Source organism: Equus asinus, chromosome 21, assembly GCF_041296235.1.
Source record: "Equus asinus isolate D_3611 breed Donkey chromosome 21, EquAss-T2T_v2, whole genome shotgun sequence".
Lineage (NCBI taxonomy): Eukaryota > Metazoa > Chordata > Mammalia > Perissodactyla > Equidae > Equus > Equus asinus.
This window is the reverse complement of record NC_091810.1, coordinates 11,006,682-11,029,441: the sequence shown is the minus strand read 5'-3', so window position 1 is coordinate 11,029,441 and position 22,760 is coordinate 11,006,682. Positions and strand designations below refer to the sequence as shown.

The 22,760-nt window shown below is 48.1% G+C and overlaps 1 protein-coding gene across 2 annotated transcripts in view; it reads right to left on the bottom strand.

The window, feature by feature from the left end:
* The window catches only part of CHCHD6 (coiled-coil-helix-coiled-coil-helix domain containing 6), a 253,019-nt gene that overhangs the window by 87,663 nt on the left and 142,596 nt on the right, over positions 1–22,760 (bottom strand). For both annotated transcript variants that reach the window (XR_011496584.1, XM_014846097.3), the window contains exon 5: positions 22,266–22,349. Coding sequence is in view for 1 of the 2 variants with exons in the window: in XM_014846097.3 (XP_014701583.3) it covers positions 22,266–22,349 (84 nt within the window). In the remaining variant the exon portion in view is untranslated. The remainder of the gene's footprint in view (positions 1–22,265; positions 22,350–22,760) is intronic.

Below are 22,760 nucleotides of genomic sequence, written 5' to 3'. Positions count from 1 at the left end.
CTTTGCTCTAAAGTACTTCATCTGGTAATAATATAAGCACTCATTCTTTTTAGATCAAGGCTTACATGATATATACTTTTTTCACCCTTTTACTTTCAATCTATGTCACTGTATTTAAACTCAGTTTCTTACAGACAACATACTTGCATGTGTGTGTGTGAATGTGTGTGTGTGGATGTGTGTTTAATCTACTCTGGAAATCTCTGCCTTTTAATTGGTATATTTAGACCATTTACCTTTAAGGTAATTATTGACATTTTAGAGCTTAGGTCTACCATTTTATTATATGTTTTCTGTTTGTTCCCTCTGTTTCTCATTCTCCATTTCTCTTTTCTTGCCTTCCTGTGGGTTACTTAAATGTTTCATAAGATTCCATATTGATTTATTAACAGTGTTTTTGAGGGTATTGCTTCATATAATTTTCTTAGTGGCCGCACTGAGTATTACAATATACATATGTAACTTACCACAATCTTACCACAACCTTACCAGTAGATACAATCTCCTGCTATCAGCATTCTACCACTCAGAGTAAAGAATGGAAACTTTACTTCCATTTTGGTTCCTTTATCCTTTCCAAGTTTAAAAACTTTTGTTTTGGGCATTTTTTCTACATACATTTGCCTCAAATCAGATGGTGTTATATTTTTTGTTTCAACCATCAAATGACTTTAAAAACTCATGAGAAGAAAGATAATCTATTATATTTATCCATATTTTCACTTTTTCCATTATTCTTTGTTTCTTGTTTACGTTCCAAGATTATTTCTTCTGTTTTCTTTCTGTTTAAAGAACTTACTTTAGCCATTCTTTACTGCCAGATTGGCTAGCAACAAATTCTCTTAGTTTTCTATAATCTGAGAATATCTTTATTTCTTCTCCATTCCTAAAGGATAGTTTTGCCAGGTACAGAATTCATGGTTTACAGATTTTTTTCTTTCAGCCTTTGAAAAATATGCCACTTCCTTCTGGTCTCTGTGGTTTTAAATGAGATTTCACTCTCTCTCAAATTGGTGTTACCTTATAAGTAACATGTTGGTTTTCTCTGATTGCTTTCAAGATTTTTTGTCTTTAGTTTTCAGAAGTTTCATTAGTATGAGTTTAGGTGTGAATTTCTTTGGGTTTATCTTCTTTGGAATTTCTTCAGCTTCTTGAATCAGAGCCTTTATTGCACTATTTCCATCTGTTTGGTTCATCTGAGGCCACTGGGGCCCTTGCTAATCCCTGCTAGGGTTGCCGATGGGGACAGAAAGTGCTTCCCCATACTGTGGGGACAAAGAGTGCTTCCTACCAGTCACTTGTTGTGGGAGGATGCCTCCTGCCAGTGTCAGATCTCCCAGTGTCTCCAGGTGGGGAGGGAACTTCTAACCTACAGGACACAGTGCTCCAGCAACTTGGGGCAGGATGTCCCCTGCTGGTGCCAGCAGGCCACTAGTGTCTCTAGGTGGGAGAAAGAACTCTCTGGTCCACAAAACAAAGAGCACGTCCCAGAACAGTGCTTCCCAGCCACCTGGGATCTCGAGGTGGGGGAGGGGAGTCTCTGACCAACTGGACAAACAGTGCTCCCAGTGTGGGCCACTTGGTGTGGCAGAATCCCCCTGTTGGTTCTGTTGAGCCAGTTGGGATCTCTAGGTGATGGAAGGGAATCCCTGACTCGCAGGGATAAAGAGTGCTTCTTAGGGCCACTTGTCAGGGGGCTCTCACTTGATCCCCCTTGCTGGTGCCACTGGGCCTACCCAGTATGGCTGGGGGACTCCCTCTCAATCTGGTGGAGCAACGAGCCTACTTGGATAATCATCTGCCTCTAGGTAGGGCCATGGGTTGCCTTCTGTCACTGGGCTGGGGGTGATGAGGCACCCAGGCTGCTGTGTTGTTACTCCAGTCCCAGGGTCCCTAGCCAGTCTCTCTTCCTCTTCCCACTTTCAGAATTCTCCTATGGTTGCTCTCAGCTTAGCTCCAGGGTGCAGAGTTGTACTTAACGAAAAGGAGCAGGAAGAGATGAGTCCAGCCATCTCGCCAGACTAGAAGTCTCCCTAAATTAATATCGTTCCTTCTGTGTGGAGTGGTATCTATCTGATACGTAGCTAGGTGCCTTTGTTTCTGTTTGCATTAATTTTTTAACCACATCTTTGTTGATTTAATTTTTGAATAAGCAAAACATTAACATGGTTCAAAAGTCAAACTATACATAAGAAGTATGCTCAGAGACGTCCCATCTCCTCCCCTGTCTTGCCAGCTCATTTCCACTCATCCCTGTAAGTAACAACCTCATTAGTTTCTGGCTAATCCTTCCTGAGTTTCTTTTTGAAAATCAAGGAGTTTCACACATTTCTATCTTTTTTTCTTATTTCAGCAGAGGCATGATTTTGGCTTCAGAATCTCGGTCAGCAGTTGATCATTCATAGCCCAGTGACTCAAAACCTTTATAATCCGGATGTTTCCTATCAAAACCTCTTCAAATGCATCTCTGATTCCATTTAAACCTACTCCGTCCATTCTGCTCACCTTCCACAATCTTTTGAGTCATTTGTCTGCTTTCCCTCTTTAAATCTTATTGATCCAGTTCTTTTCAGATTTTCCTCATAATTTTTACTCTTCCTTCAATCATTAACATATTTGAGAGTCAGTCTAAAAGAAAAAAGGGTGTTTACTTTAATAAAATAAATGTATCTTGTTAGAATTTGCTGTTAAGTGAATTTCTGTGAAGCGAATCCTACTTTTCAATGAAGTACATTCCAGCACACTGGGGGAAAAGTGGTCATAGGATATAATTTATACCACATTTAAAAGTGCTACCTATGTTTTTAAGATCACATGTTAATGAGTAAAGTGAGGTATTTTCAATAAAACATTGCTGATAAAACATAAAATGTTAACAATTATACTTCACCACACTTTTAAAAATGTCACATAATACAAATACCAAAAATGACAACACAGCACTGTCATGGCTCTGGCAGGCTCATCTGTTACCTCACACACAGTTCCCACGCGCAGGCAAACCCCCCTGGTGTCTTGGCAGTTGAGTGCAGTGTCTTCTCACTAGACTCAGAAACCTCACACCAACTCTACAACCAAAAGCTGCTGCTGCTTCAGCATCCTCTGACTTCACAGCCTCGTTCCGAGCGCCTCCCCACCACAATGCAGTGATGTCTGCTTCTGATACCGCGGCTGGGGAAAACCTGATTAGCAAGCAGGGTTGCCGCAAAGTTGCCTGGGAGCTCTCTTTCATTTGCTCACGAGTCATACAACAAACAATACTGAGTATCTACAAAGTAGCAGGCTACCTGAGCTAATCTGTCCAAGGCCCACACAGTGACGAGCACAGAGCCAGTGTCCTCGAGGTACCATTACTCTAGGTTAGGCAAAGTCACCAGCTAATAACCAAACATCAGGAGTGAACTAGCGGATTATATGATACATTCCATTCATTTTACTGATAGCTGGTGCTCTCATCAGATGCCACTAGCATATCCAAAATATCTGCTGAGTCTGACCATTTTAACAGGAGACAGTGCAACCTATAATCCTCCTAGGAGAACAGCAGAACACAAAGAATCCTACAGGTTTTCATGGTGATATGCCTTAGAGAGAATCTGTGACAGTGCATGCATTCCTTACACTCCAAAGCATTTCAAATAAAATATGGAGCACTGTATTTTAGAAGCCCTTTCACGAGCCATTTAACTTGGGTAAGTAACCTAACCTCCCAGTGCCGAGCTGAAAATGTGGGATTGTAGGAGTCTAGAGAACTGGAACACCTCTAAACCAACCTGCAGAGAGCATGATGTCATCAAGAGTCCTCAGCAGAAGCCCTGGCAGTCTTTAATTAACACTATAAAACCTGAATCCACTTCATTCAAAACCCTCTGCCCACGTCACCAGTGGTGTCCTGAATGTCCAAGGGAAGGCTCTGACGTGGCTTTTAGATGCAGCGCGAGCCGTATGCCTACACCGCACCCCTCTACAATCTGCAGGTGTCTAGTGCATGGGCCTGAGTTAGTTGCCACTGCTGAGAAGGCAAGAAGGCCTTCCCTCCGGACGGAGCCTGTGGGGGCTGCCTTCTTGTGGGGCAGGCACACAGGGCTCCCCAGGACCGGGGGAGGATTCTGTTCCACAGAGTACCCTTCTCCTCCCCCTTTTATCCTGCTCCAGATTCTGGATATCCGGTGCTGTGATGTGTAAGACTCACTTCCTGACCTGGATCTCAAATTAGGGCAAGAGACTGATCAATGTCAGGGTGCAGCAGCCAGCACAGGCTGGGAAACACAGAGCTCTGCCAGGAGGATCCAGAGAATGGCTGAGCTGAGTCAGACAGGGGATGCAGGGACTCCCCAGGTGAAGTACAGGAAAGGGTGGGGAAGCACAGTGCAGACAAGGCCCAAGAAGAGCACCAAGGGTACCCCAAAGCAGAGGCCGCCAGCTCTGCAGGTGGGAGAGAGTGAGGTGGGACTGTGGGCTCTGTGAGCAGACGGCAGGCAGGGGCTGAGTGCCTGGGATCGTGATGTTCAGACCGTAAGGACGAGGACCATCCTTTTGAGCAGGGAACTGGCAGGGTCAGTTTGTGGCAATGAGAAATCTGGACTACGGGCTCTGCCACTGAGGGCAAGGAGACCATTAGAGATGACTGCTCTCGTCTGGGGACAGATGACCAGACAGTGGGGATGGAGCAGTGAGACGGTTTCTACTATTTAGGAGGCACGGGAACGGACTGCATGTAGAAAGTACAGGAACAGGGAGAGGAAAGAGCCCAGCAGAATTTGCCTTTCCAACGTTGGGGCGAGTGGGGCCTTTCACCGTGCATTTCCAGGGGAGATGGTGACTGTGTGGAGACGTACACTCTTGAGGTGATGGTCGGCCCTCCACATGGAACTGCTAGCATGTGTGGCCTCACACAGCTCTCGGCACCCACCTGTGCTGGGCAGGGCCACCTAGCCCATTCTGTGCTCTTGGCACACTGCACAAGCTCCCTGACCCTTAAATTTGTGACTCTCTCCTCCTGAATCAATGACCCACTCTTGTTCCTAAGGCTTCTTTCAGGTTCGACTTTACTGTGGACACTTTCATTGATCCTAAGAGCGGGGAACAAAGCCGCAGGTAAACACTACACCTACAGCAAGCGGTAATGCAAACCAAAGAACTTAATTCCACAGGCTGCCTGGAGAGGGATGGTCCAGAGAGCTGCCAGCTCCCTGGACAAGGACTTCAAAAGTGCAGGACATGGTGTCAGACTGTCTAGAGAGGTTGCAATCTGGACGCAGCATAGGCAGGGAAACATGGCTGCTTCTGATGGGCTGTGGCCAATCTACTTCTGAAGCATACCTGCCTGTCCTTTGAGAAGATAAACAAATCACAGCTTCAGCCTTGGAGGCTGGACTAAAGATTCTGGGCTTAGCCAGCCCAGGTGCAAATCCCACTTCCACCACGTCTGAGGCTGAGTGGTCTTGCACAAGCTACTCACAGTCCCTGAGGTTCCAAGTCTTCAGCTGTCCAATGGGGATGGCTGCACCCCTCACAAGACCTGTGTGAGTGCAGACAAAGCCTCAGGACAAGGGCCTGGTTCTCAGGCACTCAACAAATGGCAGCTGCAGATGGTCACCTGAAAGCTGCTATAAGAGCAGGGAGGCCATGGCTCTCTGGGGGAAGCCACCCTACCCGTTCAGTGGTGACGGCCGCCAGGGACTGCAGAGGCCAGCGAAGCGGCATGGACAACCAGTAGTTCTTATCGCTGTGCTCCAGCCAGACCCACACGGTGGCTGAGGTTCCTTTGGCTGACCAACCTGAACCCGCACTCAGCTGAACTTGCATCTCACAGCCCTGAAGCAGCAGCACGAGGGGAGGGCGGGTGCGAAGGCGCTGGGGTCTCTCTCACCTCAGACAGCGAAGCCTGCCTCCTCCGCTCTCACACTGCCAACACTGCTGGGGATAGCGGTGAGGCAGGGGTGAATAACGGACTCGCAGGAACAAACGAATGAAGCAAAGCAGGCAGACGGCTCCAGAAGAGAGGGAAAAAAGACAAGCCCTGTACTTAATGCACTTGAGCAAGCCATCGGGTCTCGTTCAGGCAACACAGAGAAAGCCAGCAGCTGTGGCTGTGTACCAGCTCCAGCAGTTTCTTGTCTAGAGGAGACAACGGCTGTGGAGCCTCCAGTCAGGCTCTACATATCCTAAACGCTTGGCGTCCTAAAATGCTTTGCAACCCAGGATGTTCAGTGTGATGGGAAATGGCTAGTAGAGATACACAAAAGTGCCCACATGACCGTGGCTATTTATGACCATCTGTGTCCAAGGAAGCAGCACTAACAGCCGGCCCAGGATTATTGACTTGCCCCACAGTCCTGACTAGACGGTAGAGGCACAGGATCCCCTGTCAAGAAGTACGTGCCTCGTCTGAGAGTACAAACGTGCCACCACACCACTGGCCTCAGGGCCAAGGAGAGGGGCGGAGGCAAGGACCGGGTGGGGCCTGAGCAGCAGCCCCTGCAAGCAGATCACAGCCCAGGGAAAGAGGTGGTGACAGGGCAGTATCCTCAACTGTTAACCACCAGAGGGATATCTCATTTGGCCTCTAGGTTTTACAAAGCAGGAATGAAAATCTGGGCTCTCCAGAGATATAAGGTGCTGAACCCAAGTCTGGCTCATGAGGGAGAAAGCACGACGTGACCTCAAAGGTCCTGAGAGCTCGGGAAAGGGAGTCTAAGCAGGAGAGGGCCTGGGCGCTCACACTGGGAAAGAGTCCCAGGAATTCCAGGCTCTCACCCAAGATTCTAAGACAGTGTTTCTCAGATGGCTAGAATCCCTTGTGTGCACTTGTGAAACTGCTGAGCCGAGGACCCCCACCTGGCCCAGGGCTCGCCAGAGGAGACCTTCAATTTTGTCTAGGGACCTCGAGAGATGACGAGGCCTACAAAGTTACTCTACAGTGAGGTCTTCCAACCTTGGCGTGATCGGCACTTCGTGCTGGTAATTCCTTGCTGTGGGGTCGTCCTGGGTGTGGCGGAATGTATAGCAGCACCCTGGCACTCACTAGACACCAACAGCACCCTCCCCTAGTCATGATAGCCAGTATGTCTCCAGATGTCACTGAACCTCCTCTGGAGGGCAAAACTGCCTGTGTCAGCCTCTGCTCTGTGATGAAAGGACAGCTTAAGGGCAATAAGAGAGGCCAGCCCAGTGGCACAGCAGTTAAGTTTGCGCGCTCCACTTGGGTGGCCCGGGGTTTGCCAGTTCAGATCTCAGGCACAGACCTAGCACCACTCATCAAGCCATGCTGTAGCAGGCGTCCCGCATATAAAATAGGGTAAGATGGGCACAGATGTTAGCTCAGGGCCAATCTTCCTCAGCAAAAAGAGGAGGATTGGCCGCAGATGTTAGCTCTGGGCTAATCTTCTTCTTCTTCAAAAAAGCAATAAGAGTCTTTAAAAATACATTTCTGAGAAATACAATCATGAATGATCTTAATAAGGGGAAAAGAGGAGGTGAGTTGTCCTCAGCCCCAATGCACCTGGAGATCATAGCACATCCCTGCCTGCTGCTCCCCAGGCTCCCTCAAGGGGCCTGTCAGATCTTCTTCATGGGGGAGAGCTGGCTTGATGAGAGGTGATTTCTGCCAGGTGCTATTGTGAGTGAGACCCCCGCGAGTCTCCAGGAGCTGTGGAGGGAGCTTTCACAGAAGCACCACATGTAACCGAGGGCAGGGAGGGCGTGGAACCAACTGGAACACTGAGGAGTGGCCCAGGCCTGTAAGAATAGGTCAGCAGAGCTGAGGCCCAGGCAAGCTGAGCCGTTGGAAAATGCTAAGGACAAAAGGAGGGTTTTTAAAGTTGGATTAGGAGCAATAGGAACAAGAAAGGATAGGCCCAAATTGGGGTGAAAGTTGCTCAGTTAACAGATGACAGAAAGAACAAACCACTAAACTCCCATTTTCTAGCAGGCACAACAATCTCCAGCCTGAGCAAGGAGAATCAAACACTGATACGAGGGAGCTGAAATGCAAGCCGGGAGAGGAGGTACGAGAACCCCTAGGCACACTGAATGAACTCACACCTCCTGGGCCAGATGAGTCAGATCGCGGCTCTGAACTAACTTACAGAAGAGACGTGCTTGTCGCTGGCAATCTCAAGAAGTCAGAGAAAATGGGAAGATGCCCAAGACAAGACAACGTCCAATTTAGCCAAGGCGAGAAAAGGTGGATTTTGCAAACTACAGCTCGGTGACCCAGACACAGATCCCTGACAGAATTCTATGGTCTAAGGACTTAGAAACAGAAATGTGGCCACCAAAGGCACCCAGCCAGACGGAAACAAAGTCAGACCCACTTTCCACTTTTGTCAAAAAGTGATGCATGATTGGGACACTGCTTGGACTGATGGGGACACCACCTGGAGTGATGGGACACTGCACAGTGAGAGTCTGTCCACAGCTGTACTGTCTGGGTGGACCCAACAGCAGCAGGCAGCTGAAGCAGTGCTCTCAACCTGGGAAGGCTCGAGAGTGAGGACTGATGGCTTGCCCATAGAATGTGGCATCCTCCTTCCTGCTCAGCATCATTATGACTGGAGGAGGGAGAGGTATACAGACCAAACGTGCAAGAGACATGAAGCTCAGAGAGAGAGTGGGATGGACAACAGAATCAGAATCCAAACCTATCTTGAAAAGCTAAACAACAGCCTTGTCCATCCAATAAGATGAAAATGAACAGGGACCTGACCGAGGCCCTGTGCTTGGGTCCAAAACCCCTGGCCACATGCATGCAGAACAGAGGGAATGTGGCTTCCCAGCAGTGTACACAAAGACAACCCCCGGGAGCTAACCAAAGGCGGCTCCAGCAGCACGGCCAGCGGAGGAATGTCCCCGCAGATGGAGCAGGGAGGGCAATGGCACAGCCCCACCTGCCCCATCCAAATCACTCCTGTCCGCTGGCTTCAGTTCCAGGTGCCTGTGTGGACAGGGACAAACTAATGCCTACCAAAAGTGAACTGTGAGATTACTTCCTGGGAGGAGCGGCTGGGAGCACTGGGCATGAGGGTTTAGCTGGTGAAGGAGCGGAGGAGGGAGGTTAATCTCCCTCTCTCTGACGCGCCACATAGGCTTGTCCTGTGCGGCTCTGGAAGAGCTGTTACTCCTCAGGGTGGAAGCAGAACCACCGGGTCATGGTCACATGCAGGATGCCTGAGCTGACTTCGACATAGACAGCAACTGCAGTTGCCCATCAAAGGGGATGGACGACCCAGGAGGAACAACACAACCGGACACCCACACACACGTAATAGGCATGTTCACAGTCCTTGGCAACAACCCAATACGGTCACTGTTATTAATGCCTGAAGAACAAGGAATCTAGGCTTAGAAAAGCTAGCTAAGGTCTATTTGCCTAAGAACTATTTGCCTAGGGTCACACAGTTAGCCAGAGCTGAGGTAAGGAGTCAGACCCAGGTGTGAAGCCAAATCCTGTGCTTTTCCAAGCTGCAGGTATCCAGTCACTGGTTCAATAATCATCAGTGGGGGAGGCAGCAGGAGAACATCCTGCATCAGGTAGAAGCCCCGTCAGATGGGAGATTATGACTGTGAACACAGCAGACAAACAGAGTTTCATAAAGCAGTGAACACAATCACTCAATCAGTAATAAAAAGGTACAAATTCAAAAGACCATTTTGCCCATCAAATTGGCAAACAAAAATAAATGAAAATGGGGGCGGGGGGCAGTTTTTAACTTATCATAAATATCTAAATGCCAAAAACTATATCTACAAAGTTAGAACAAACAGATGGGGAAAAGACATTTACAATAAATATAACAAATAGTGTTTAACATCCGAATTATATAAAGAAGTCATAAATCAATAAAAAGAGGACAAACCATCTAATAGGAAAATGGGTAAATGGTAGCAAGAGACAGCTCTCAAAAGAATTAAAAGAGGCCAATAATAAATTTAAGAAAAGATGCTCAGCCATATTATTAATTAAAGAAATGCAAAATTTTTAAGGCTGATGAAAGGTTGTCACAGCACAGGTGTTGGGGGCAATTTGCAAACTCTTTTTGTTGGTATCTATTTCTTCAGAGAAATTTGGATGTATCCATTAAAATTCATTGTAAAAGACTGAAAGTAATCCTAAATGTTCATTAACAGGAAAATGGTTAAATAAGTAATGGTATTTCCCATCATGCAGTCAGGAAAATAAGGTAGATCCGATGTGCACAGAGAACTGATGTACCAAGTTGCCCAAGACGTACTATTAGGTGCAAGAAGTAAATTAGGAAAGAATGCACTATGACCCCATCTGTGAAAAACAAACCATGTCTGTGTTCCTCACACAAATAAGGCCGAGGTTCGCAGGGGTTGGCTGGAAGCACACCTACCAGCATTCCTCCTTCTGGAGAGTCGGGCCACACTTCGTGTGCTTTCATAGTGCTTAACTTCTTGCAAACATGCACTACATTTGTAACTCATTTTAAAAATGAAAGGGAAAACAGCCAATGTGGATGAAAGGAAGGGAGCTCAGCACCATCACTTACTGCTGGAGGAAGTGTGAACTGTCACAACCCCCCCACACGGCAAACCTGGCAGGGCGTAACCACAAGCCTGAAGGATGGACACGATCTATGGCCCAGTCATTCTAATTCTAAGTATTTTTCCTAAGAAAATGATTCAGTTCAAGCAGCTATACAGACAGTCAAAGACCTCCCTCCTTTTTTTCTAATAGGAAAAACCTAAAGCGACTTAACTGTGCAATGATAAGGGACTGGTAGAGTAAATTACGGCACATTCATAAGAAGGACCAGTATCCAACTAGCAAAGTGTAGAAATAGACTTGACATGGAAAGAAGGTTCATCATAGATTGAGTTTTTAAAAGGTTACCAAAGGGTGTGGATGGTTATGACCCCATTTTTTGTGCAAATATTGGAACATGACCAATATGACCACAACAGAAACAGGTCTGGCCAGTGTTCACCAACATGTTAATAATGTTTACCTCTCTAGGTGGAGGGCTGATTTGGCAAATTCCATTTTATTCTTTGGACTTATCTGCAATTTTTGTTTTTTCTACAAGAACAAAATGAATGAATATGTGTGAATATGTGTTGCTTAGGAAATAAATACAAGCAATTTTTTAAAAAAAGGCAACACTGCCCCATGACTAGATAAGCTCCAAGCAGACGGCTGGGTAATTCCCATGATGCCTAGCACCAAGGCAAGATTTTTAGGGTGGAGAGGTCCTGGCTCCCCTGCTGGAATCAACCAACACGCACCTCCATCCACTTGCGTGCACCTCGCCCAGACTCTGCTGCTGGCTGCTCTATGCTGTCATCTGTTCTGGCTGCTGAGGCGCCCTGTCAGGCATCTACCAGGCACTGAGATCACTCCAGGGACAAAACAGTGACTTAGGCGATGTGGCAGCCCTGCACAGAGGGGGTAGCTGGAAGTGGTGAGAGAAGGCCTCCAGGGTGATCCTAACGGTGGGGAAGAGGCCGTGTAACCAGGAGCATGCCAGGTGTGGCAGGAGAAGGTCTGGCCATACAGGCAAGGCTCAGGCAGATCATACAGCCCTGCAGGCCAGGCTGAGGAAACCCAGCTTCCTCCTGAATGCAGCTGGAAGTCATTGATGGGCTTTAGAAAGAAAGAGTCCTCCTACAACAAGTGGACACTAGTGGGGAGGTGATGGCTTCAAGAGAGACAAGGGGCCGCCATTGTGGAGGGAGGACAAAGGAAGAACAGGGGCTATTAGCTCAACAACCTGGATAAAACTTGGTCACCAGTGCCGTGAGGTGGCAGAGCACAAGCGGAGAGAGGCCAAAGGGTAATAGAAAATTCCCTTCTCAGCATCCCACCACCACTGTGGCCATGGGATGAAGGAAAGGCCCAAGAGAATTTACCAGGTCCAGTTAAGATGACAGAGCCTGGGAAGGGAGGAGCTGAGAAGGAAAGGAAAGGACAAGGCCATGGAGTACCTATTTAATTAAAATTATGTGTATAACTGGATCTCTCCTAGCAGGGATAGGTGGTAACCTGCATACATGACGGACAGGCACTTCAGGCTCTTCAACCCATAAGTACCTATTTAGGAGACTTAATGTGCTGGGGAAAACCAACAGACAATAACCCTGAAGCAGGAAATGCAGCACGTTAATGCAGCTGCTGCCAGGAATGGTGCAGAAACCACTTCAAGAGGAGAGACTGATTGAGCCTGTGTTTAAAAGGACCCTAGCACAGTAAAGGAGGGTATGACACAAATCAGCCGCGGTGGACAGCAACTCAACCACGAAGACGAGCCCTTGCCTAGCATGGTGTACAGTTAGCTTTCCCTGCAGCACTTATCTTCACTTCTCTGGACCAGGTTCGATACAATGAAGAGGAAATAAGGCAAGAAGAACCTAACAAGTTTTTGTAGTAAGTCATTGGCATAAAAAAGGGGGACAAGAGGGCCGACCTGGTGGCATAGTGGTTAAGTTTGTGCATTCCGCTTCAGCAACTTGGGGTTCACCAGTTTGGATCCAGGGCCTGGACCTAGCACCGCTCATCAAGCCATGCTGAGGTGGTGTCCCACATATAAAGTAGAGAAAGATAGGCAGAGATGTTGCTCAGGGCCAGTCTTCTTCAGTAAAAAGAGGAGTATTGGCAGCAGATGTTAGCTCAGGGCTAATCTTCCTCAAAAAAAAAAAGGTGGGGGAGGGAATAGGGTCTGTCTAAGTGATAAGAGATTTGACAGCCTAAGAACCAACTGCAACCTGGTGATTCTGCTGGATCCTGACTTACACCAGAATAAACAAACAAAAACCCTGAAAAACATATTTTGGGGAAATCAATGTTAATTCTCTGAGGCAAGATAACAATACTGTAGTTATGTGAGAAAATGTCCACACTTTTTAGAGACACATATTGAAATATGTAGAGGGAAATGTCGTGGTCACTGGGATTTGCTGTAAGGTACTTAAGCAAAGAACAAAGGAGAAAAAAGGGAGAGAGATGAGCAAATGTGGCCAAATTGTTCAGTCTGGGGGATAGAAACATAGAGGTTCATTGTACTAGTCTACTTAAATTCCGCTCTAGGTCATTTTAATACAGATTCAAACAATACTCGGAGTAGCTGACCAGTGCGGTCAACTGATGGACAAGGCATCCCCTGAATTAGCCTGGCAGGGCCTAGGGGCAGCGAACCCTGACTGCTCCCTACCATCCCAAATCATTCCCAGGACAAGTGCTGCCAATTTCAAAGCCTATTTGTTTATCTGTAAAATAGGGCTGACAGCAGTTCCTCCCTCATAGGACTGACTTGATGATGTAATGAATTAGTACATGAAATGCGCTTAGAGCACACCTAGCACTTTCACAGCAATGACTCAAACCAAGTCAGTTGTCACTTTATCACCCAGTTCACCGGATCATTGTGAAGGTCAAAGGAGGCAGTCCAGGTGAGGTGCTTGGCCACTGCTTTGCACTTAGGGAGCACTCAGCAAATGTCAGTAACTGAGCACCAAGAAAACCAGCTTTGGAGACAGAGAGGAAGAGTTTGTTAGCAATATTGTATCAATTAATTTAATTCTCAGAACTAGCCTATGAGATAGGAACTACTATTATTCCTATTCTACAGACACGGATTCAGAAAGACATGTCCAAATCTGGGATCTGAAGTTTAACGTCTGTGAAACCTTATGTCATCCCTTAACCTCTCTGAGTGTCCTCATGTTCATTTGTGATAAACGCTCCTCCCCCCATTTCCAACACCCACTGCCACAAAACCCAAGTGACGTAACTCAGGTACTGTGTGTAGGAAAGACGAGGTGGACCATCAGTTCAGTGGAGTCCCTGGCTCAGACATCTATCCCAAGGATGCCCGGCTGCAAGGCCCAGGAAAGCCACAGACTCTCCAAATGCGTAACAGAGGGAGGAGTCTCTCCTCCCTCCTCACCTCAGAGGCAACTGTGAGATAAACTGGATGATTTCTGCAAAGCATGAGATGAGACTGTGAGGTAAAGTAACAGGTCTTTAGAAAACATACCAGAAGCAATGCACAGAGTAGAAGCAAGGAAGCTGGGATGATGTGGAGGTGCTGGTGGAGGGGGAGGTGGTAGAGGTGGAGGTGGAGGTGGTGGTGGTGGTGGAGGTGAGTGTGGTGGAGGTGGAAGGTGTAGTGGTGATGATGGTGGTGGAGGCAGAGGAGATTGAGATAGAGGTTATGGTGGTGGTAATAGTCATGGAGGTGATGGTGGTGAAGTTGGAGGTGGTGGAGGTGATGGTGGATGTAATGATTGTGGAGGTGGTGGTGGTAATGGTCATGGAGGTGGCGGTGGTGAAGTTGGAGGTGGTGGTGGAGGTGATGGTGATGGAGGTAGAAGGTGTGATGGTGATGGCTGTGGTGGAAGTAGAGGAGGGAGAGGTGGAGGTGATGGTGGATGTAATGATTGTGGAGGTGGTGGTGGTAATGGTCATGGAGGTGGCGGTGGTGAAGTTGGAGGTGGTGGTGGAGGTGATGGTGATGGAGGTAGAAGGTGTGATGGTGATGGCTGTGGTGGAAGTAGAGGAGGGAGAGGTGGAGGTGATGGTGGATGCAATGATTGTGGAGGTGGTGGTGGTGGAAGCCAAGATTTAAAAGCATCTAACTTCAGAGACTGTGATTAACCACTACTCTCACCCTATAGTGGAAAAACTATAAGACTACTGGATAGAGCTGCAAGGAACTAGAGTGCTGGTTATACTATTAACCAGCTGTGTGACCTCTGGGGACAATGAGGAAAACAGCAGTTATATTGTTATATCCGGCTGGTAATAGAAATGGCAGCTACCATTTATAGTACAATATATTACAATAGTCTAGGTTCTACGTTATGTCCTTTATTACCCTGAAAGTGTAATTATTACTGCCCCCCCTTGTAAAGATGAAAACTTCCAAGGCTTAAGGGCTTAAATGACTTGATGAAGCCTATAAAGCTAGTAGTTGGTGATGCTGTAATTCAAACCCAGGTCCCGAGATCTAAAGACGCAGCACTTACTATACCAAGTGATTCTCAAACCACTTAGCTGCCTGAGGGCTGTTTTCTTATCTGTGAAAAGAAGTGGATTGGATCAGTGGTTCTCAATTTCTTCGTTTGTTCCTGGCTCACTGATCATACTTATCAAAGGCCCAGGGTCCCACCAGCATACGTATAAAAACCTGTTCTTACTAAAAAAAGGCCACCCTAAATCTCTAAGCAATATGCTCTTTCACTTATCACTTCCAGTACACCGTTAAGCACAGTCACGTTTATGCTGGTAGCATTACCAAAAGTGGTACTAGTGGAGTGGCTGGTATGCAGCATCCTTCTTAGCTCACCTGATGAAGAACTTCTAGACTCAATAATCTTCAGATGTCCTTTGGGCTCAGACCAGTCAGCTGAGCAGGTAAAGAACTGCTGCCCACGGTGATCAGGAGGTGGGCTCCTTCCCCATCAGGCCAGTTTCTTGCTCTACCATTTTCAGGTCACTTTTGTCTGTCTCCTCTGAATTTCCACTGCTCTGGCAGCTTCTCTCCACAGGCGTGTCACATTGGGATACTCACCATGTCTCAGGCTTTCATCCTAAATGGCGAGCCCCTCTCTAACTCTCTGGTACTGACTTTGGGCCTGACACAAAGCAAGCCTCCCCACACTCAGGAAAAATGTCTGCTGGCCACTCAGAGCAGTTGGCAAGTCAGCAGTTCTTCCAACAAGACACCCTCACTCACCACATGGCTGGCAATCATTCCACCTCTCGAGTCAGAGGGCGAGTCCTCTGAGAAAGCTCCTCCCGGATAAGGGCAGCCCTTCCCACTCATGCCCTCCAATGACCTTTGGGACCTGGCTTCCACCAGATCCCCCTCTCAGAGAGATGTCACGAATTCTCCTCCCAAAAATATGCTCAAGTCACTCCCTCTTAACTACCAATGTTCTCTCTTTGATGAAATTCTTGAAAGAGCGGTCCATACCTGTTTCCTCCACTTCCCGCCTTCACTGCAGGCCCTAAATCTACATGTAACCCAGCTTCAGTCTCCACTGCAGTCCTGAAGAGGCTCCCTCAACATAACTCACATGTCCACATGTCCTTCAGAAGGCAACGAAGAGGCCTCTTCTCAATTCTAGTCCTCTGTGACCTGCAGCATTTGGCCCTGTTGTCCACATTCTCCTGAAGCTCTTCTCTCTGAGCTGAGCTGGGAGGCAGTGCGGTGTGGTGGAAAGAGCAGAGACTTGGAGCTCTGACTTCATCCATCAGCTGCATGGCTTCTGGCAGCTCATTTAACCTGATTCTCAGTCTCTTCATTCGTAAATTGTGTAACATAATCTACCTTGCAGGGTTGCTGCAAAGATTAGTGATAACTTCTGTAAAAGAGCCTGGCACATAGCATAAGTCCACAAAAGTGTAGTGGTTGTCATCTTGTAGGACACAGAACTCTATGTCTGACACTTCTCAATCATCTGCTGGTCATCTCCACTTCCTATGTGCATGTCTACAATTAAACTGGTGACCTTCACCACGGGTAGTGGCTCACTTGAATTTTTCTCTTTCTCTAATGGCACCTAAATTCTGAACATTCAAGCTCAAATCTCTGTCCAGCTTATAGCCCTTCGAGAACTCCCAATGTTATCCTAAAGGAAAGCCACTCTTATCAGCCAATCATCCAAAGCCCCTCACATTCTGACCCCAACTTTATTTTCGCAGCTTTACCATCCACTACCAAATGCTACATGAAGCACCTCAGCTGAGGTCTCCATCCAGAAGGCCCACCTTCTCCATGCCCTGCCCATGGGCTGACCGCTGTATCCTGTTCATTCTCCAAACACAACTTCCGCCAAGAAGGCCTCAGCAAAAGCTCCCTCTTTCTCCTCCTGGAACCCCCACTGTATCACTCCCTCCTGCTTGAGCACACGTGCTTTCCTTTCTTTATTCTTGCGAACATTTACTGAGCACCTCTTCCATGCCAGACCTTGCACCCACCCTGACGAATTAGAGCAGCAAGGACCTGGAGCTCCCAGACCCTCACAGGCTGGAAGGGAGAAAGCCACAGACGCCAGCAGCTGCGAGACAGCGTGGTGAGTGCTAGAACACAAGACAGGGACATAGGTCCTGGGGGAGTGCGGAAGAGGGGTGCTGCGTGATGCTGCTGGTGCCTGCAGACAGGCCTGCCTTCCTTAGCTGCACTGGATTTTTTATTAAGTATAACACATACTGACAGAGAAGTGGAAAACCTTCCAAACACAGTTTGATGAATTCTCACTAGTGAACACACCTCTGTAACCAGCACCCCCATCAGGAAAGGGAACCTTAGCCCCTCACCCCTGCGTGCGTGTTCCCTTAGTCACTGTTCCCCAAAGGGCACCATTATCCACTTTCTAACACTACAGATTAGTTTCACTCTGTTTGAACCTCGTAGAAATGGACCCATCCAGAGTGTGTGTGCACCTCTATGTCTGGCCCTTTAGCTTAGTGTTCTTCTGGGGAGAGTCACTCACATCACTGCCTGTGGCAGCGGCTTGTTCATTCTCATTCCTGTGCGGGCCTCCACTGCGACAACTCCCATGTTTATCCACTCTACTGTTGACAGTTTGGGGCTATCATGAATGATGCAGCAATGAAAATCCCACAGCATTTCTCTTGGTGAACCTAGGGACACATTTCTGTTGGGGATACAACTGCTGGGTCATGGGGTATACCTACGTGCAGCTTCAACAGACATTGGATAACAGTTTCCCAAGGTGGCTTTGCTAACTGACACCCACGCCAGCAGTATTTGACAGCTCCGGTTAAACCACAGCTCTTGTGTCCATCATGCCCATGTTAGCCATTCCACTGAGTACGCCATGGCATTCCCTGTGGCTGTAACTGCATTTCCCTGGCGTGGGTGAGGCTGGGCCCTTTTCACAAATTCCTGACCAGCGGGCCATCTTCTCCTGTGAAGTAGAATTTCCCGTATTTAACTCCTCCTCCTCTGAACCCTACGGCAGCTCCTGTTTTCCTGAACAGACTCAATTGACACCCCTAGGGACACCAGGCAGGGGCTGTTCAGTGCTGTCACTGAGAAGGCTCAGGCTTTGGCAGGATCACACGACAGTTGTTCCTTAAGAAAAGAAAACCTGAGTAGAAGCAAACAGAAAACCAGGAGAAAGCCGGGATGGTGTGTGCTCCCAACAGCGGCAGGAAGGCAGATTCACATTCCGAGAGAAAGAGCCCCAAATCCAGGAAGAACACACATCATTCCCAAATTTCTCCCTGCCTCAGTCTTTGAAGCTCGACCTGGAAAATGCCCCCTCTACCTTGCAGTTGCTGAGTTTGGTAAAAGTGAGACCCTTTTTACAAAGCCAGCAGGTCCCCTGGTCACAGGAAATAGCTCTCGCGCACCGTCCCGTCTGGGGTCCTAATCCTCAACACCTCCCTCCCCTCCCAAACTGGATTGTGAACATGTGAGGCAGGACCCCCTACTGTCTGAACCATCTCTGGGCATTTAACAAAATCAGTGAATGTGGGATTAATGAATGGCCATGCATTTATTAAAGAAGGGGAAAGAGGATGGAAATAACACAAAAGAGAATCAAATATTTCTATCTCAGTTACTTTCATACAAATGGTCACTCACCCCCAAAACAATCGGCAGGTTAGTCTTAAAATTCCCATTTCAAAGATAAGAAAACTGAGGCTATGGAATTTAAACACTCTGCTCAGAGTCACAAGGCTGTTAAGTTACTGACTCAGAACCAGGACTGCAGCCTGCTGGACTCCAAATCCTGCTCGTCCCCGACCCTAGTCGGCCCCATGGACGAAGGCAGGCGACACCCTTGGCCAGCCTGAGTGGTCAGCTCAACAGCTGTCAGGGTCTAGTTCAGAGCCACTCAGCACCGAGGTTTCTGCTAAAAGACAACAGTGTGCTGGTTCTGAAGGGGCACAAGTCTCCCTGATCCCCATGATAGCTGGACGCAGGCGTGGTGTACGTGGAGCCCACTCCTGGTTCTTTTGTTTCCACAGGAAATCACAAAGTGGCAGGTGAGCAAACGCTCTGGGAGACCAGTTAACATGGCCAGAGGTTCAGCGGCCATGACTCTGACAGTCACAGGTGGCAGAGAGTTGCATCTCCCTAGGCCATATGCCTCACATATGGAAATGGGAAAGGGCCTTGCTCTCTCTCACAGGCACGTGAGAAACACCCACATGGTCCCCACACTGCTCTGCACACTGAAGGACTGATGGGCACCATGGCAGGAATCCGAGAAAAGCCCAACGAGGCTTGGAGAGGAGGCTTCTCCATCCTGCAGAGCGGGCCATCCTTGAAGATAAAATCCATCCCAGCACACATGCACGTGCGTGCACGTGCACACATTCATCCATCAAATCCAACCCTGGAGCATTATGATTGGAAATAGAACCCTCAGGACCACCATGTGCTAGAGAGTGAAGTCAGCACTTGCCAGGCACCTAGCATATGATAACACCTTTGCAGATGTTACCCCCTGCTGCCCCTATCAACTCCCTGCAGAAGGCATTAGTATCTCCATTTTAAAGATGGAGAAGCTGAGATGTGGGGGTTGGCCCAGGAGTATTGTGGTTAATTTTGTGCTCTCCACTTCGGCGGCCCAGGATTTGTGGATTCAGATCCTGGGTGCAGACCTATGCACTGTTCATCAAGCCCTGCTGTGGCAGCATCCCACATACAAAATAGAGGAAGACTGGCATGGAAGTAGCACAGGGACAATCTTCCTGGGGAAAAAAGAAAAAAAGAAGAAAAAGAAGAAGCTGAGACGTGAGGAAGTGCGGTAGCTGCAGAGAGTGACGGTGAAGAGCTGCACACAGGCCCAGGTCCATCACTAACCCGTGCTGCCCTCTGCTCCACAACCTGTGTGTGAACACCAAGTCTGGGGTTTGCTGCCAGGTACCAAAAGACCCTCACAAGGCCCCTGCACCCCCAGCAGCTCACTGTTTTCTGTGGCAACATGGAAAAGCCCCCTCACTTAGACTTGCTGTGTGGGCGTGAAGAACAATTACTCAGAAAGATTATAAAGCAAGGAGCCCTACAGAATATGATTTCCACACTCAAGAATAATCATCCAGAGGATAGATACTGCAGTACAAAAGGGTCAAGAAGTCTCCTCCCTCTCGACAACGAGTCTGGATTCTGTGCAGGCTTTCCCTACCTGCCAAGCACAACGGGCCAACCTGGAACAGCATCCTACAGGCAGAAGGGCAACAGGGTTCCAGCCGGAGGCCGGCGGACACGCCGTGGTGCCTCCATGAACCCAGGCCTCCACCTCCTCCATCCCAACCTTCCCTCCCCCGTGACCACGCTCCCAACTATTTCGGGTGGTCAAGGACGATTCAGCAGCTGTTCCAAGTTTCTCCTGAACAGGTTTTCACCATCAATTTCTAAACTTAAAAGGAAATGGGAATGAAAAGGAAAGGCACTTGATGACTAGAAGGCCTGAAGCTGTGTGTACAGGAGCTGAAAATGTCAAGGTCCAAGAGTATTCAACAAAGGAAAGCAGAATTACATAAAAGCAACGGCGAACAAAAAAGATTGTTGGATGCTGTGTCTTCCACCTTCCCAGCCATTACAGGAATAAAATCATCTAGGGAGAAGATGGAAAACCTTTTTCAAAACGGATACAAGTAAGCCTCACAACTGAGCCTCTCTGTTCCCCTTTCTCCCTCCCTTCCATCTCCATCTCCTTCCCACCTCCAGCTCCTGGGATGTTGGAAGTGCTTTCCTTTTTTGTATTGTCACCAGCAAAATGCTGGCGTTTAAGAGGCGGAAAGGAGATCCTGTTTTTGCACTTCCTTCTGGAAGCATTCAATAACTGTTCACGATCATGTAGGAAAACCTCATTTAAAAACAAAAAAGCCTACATCTGCATCTGGAAGGAGTCTGGATCTCACTATGAAGAGTGGGGAAGAACAGATGAGACAGGGCTTGTCCAGGAGAATCTCCTTTCCTTCAGCAAAGCAGAGGATGTTTTAAGGAGGAGAGCTGGAGTAGAGATGAGAATGGACAGTGACAAGGGGAAGAGACAGATTTTAGGGGAGGAAAAATGCTGTGAGGTTACTTCCCTTCCACCCCAAACAGACACACACACAAGGCTTCTAGGAGCCAAACTCAGAGAGAGGAGCACAGCGGGAGACCACAGAATCGCACACATAAAAAATTCTGTGCCTACGAGCATATGGGCGACTGTGGCAATTAGAGCTATGGCTGGTGGCATTTTTTTACCCTTTTCCAGGATCTCAAATCATAATCCTTGTCATTACAGCTATAGTCAAACCTGGGCAGGAGTCTATTCAGGAAACATTTGCTTGTTAAGGGCCATCTCTATAAGTGGCTCAGGGTGCAATGCCAACCCTCAGGACTACGGGGCTGTCACCATAGAGCTTCATGTTCACATCACAATGCTGGCTGTCCCCTAAACCCCTGCAGGGGACGGACAGGAGGGTGTCCACAGAGCAGGAGGAACCTCCCTCCTGTCCCCATTGCCTGGAAATCCAGAAAAGCACGATCCGCGTGGAGTGCCACAGGAGAAAACCCCCTTGGAAATCAGGCCCCTCTAGCACACTGTCAATTTCAAAGCTCCCAAACTGTGACAAACGATTCTCGAAGATTTGCCTGCAATAAGCTGATGGCTCAGGTTGCTTGGCATGCTGTCTTGGGCATGAGGGAGAACAATTTTTTTAACCTCTCAACCATCCGCTCCCACGTTTTAAGCCGTTTCTTTGAAAAATCTAACATGATCAACAAATTAAGCCCCTCAAAAAAGTAAGCAAGTTATCAAATGAATTTTCAAGAGTTGGTGTAGGCTTAAGAAAAAGGAAAGATGGTGTGTCTTTGAATCTCATTCATTTCAAAGGCTTATTCTTAGAAAAGGAGGCTGTGTGTAGCCATGGTGCACTTTGATCTCCCGACTCCCAGGAGAAAATCAATAACACAACTTTAATATATTTGTATGGCAAGACTTCACGTTATTATTATTTTTATCCAGTGTGGCTTAACTGAAGTGAGAAAGTAAACCGGGTCTCAGCACCGCCCTGTGGTAGAAGGGAATTTCTTCTAAATTGAACTATAGCAGAGCCAGCCACATTCAACAAAATGGGGGCCAATTAAAAACCAATTATCTCTGTGAATGCAACTTGTTGAAAGGTTGGGGGTGTGGTGCTCGCTGCAGCGTGCGGGAGGGCATGTCTGCAGGGAGCTGGCGAGCCCCTCTCCCCACGAGGCGGTGGATTCTGTCAGGCGCCTTTAGGACCTGGCCCCAGAAAAGGGAGCCAGCACCAGCCTTACCTTCCTCTCAATGCGCCCCAGTTGCTCCTTATAGAAGGTGTCGCGGTGTCTCAGCTCTGCCTCTCGGCTCTCCAGCTCCCTGACCTGGTTGGAAGAGAACAAAGCTCCCGTTAGCTGGCAGCAGCGTGCTGGGCTGGGGCTGCAGGGAGAAACCAACAGTGACTTCTGCTCACAGCAACGTTCACAATGAGAATGGCAGCGAGGGTGAACTGAAGCCTGTGCTGTGCCAGCTCGCTTACACGTCTTGTGTTTCATCACCACACACCTCCAAGGCAGGAAACTGCAGCACCGTTTCACAGGTGACGAGCACTAGCATTCACTGAGCGCTTATGATGCGCAAGTACAGCCCCAGGTGCTTCCCACAGATTCTCCCACTGGACCCTTACAACTTCTCTAGAAGGTAGGTAGGATTATGACGACCCCCGTTATAGAGGAAGAAGTAGAGGGCTAAGTGACTGCCCCAAAGCTCACAGCTATGAGGGAGGAGCTGGGGTC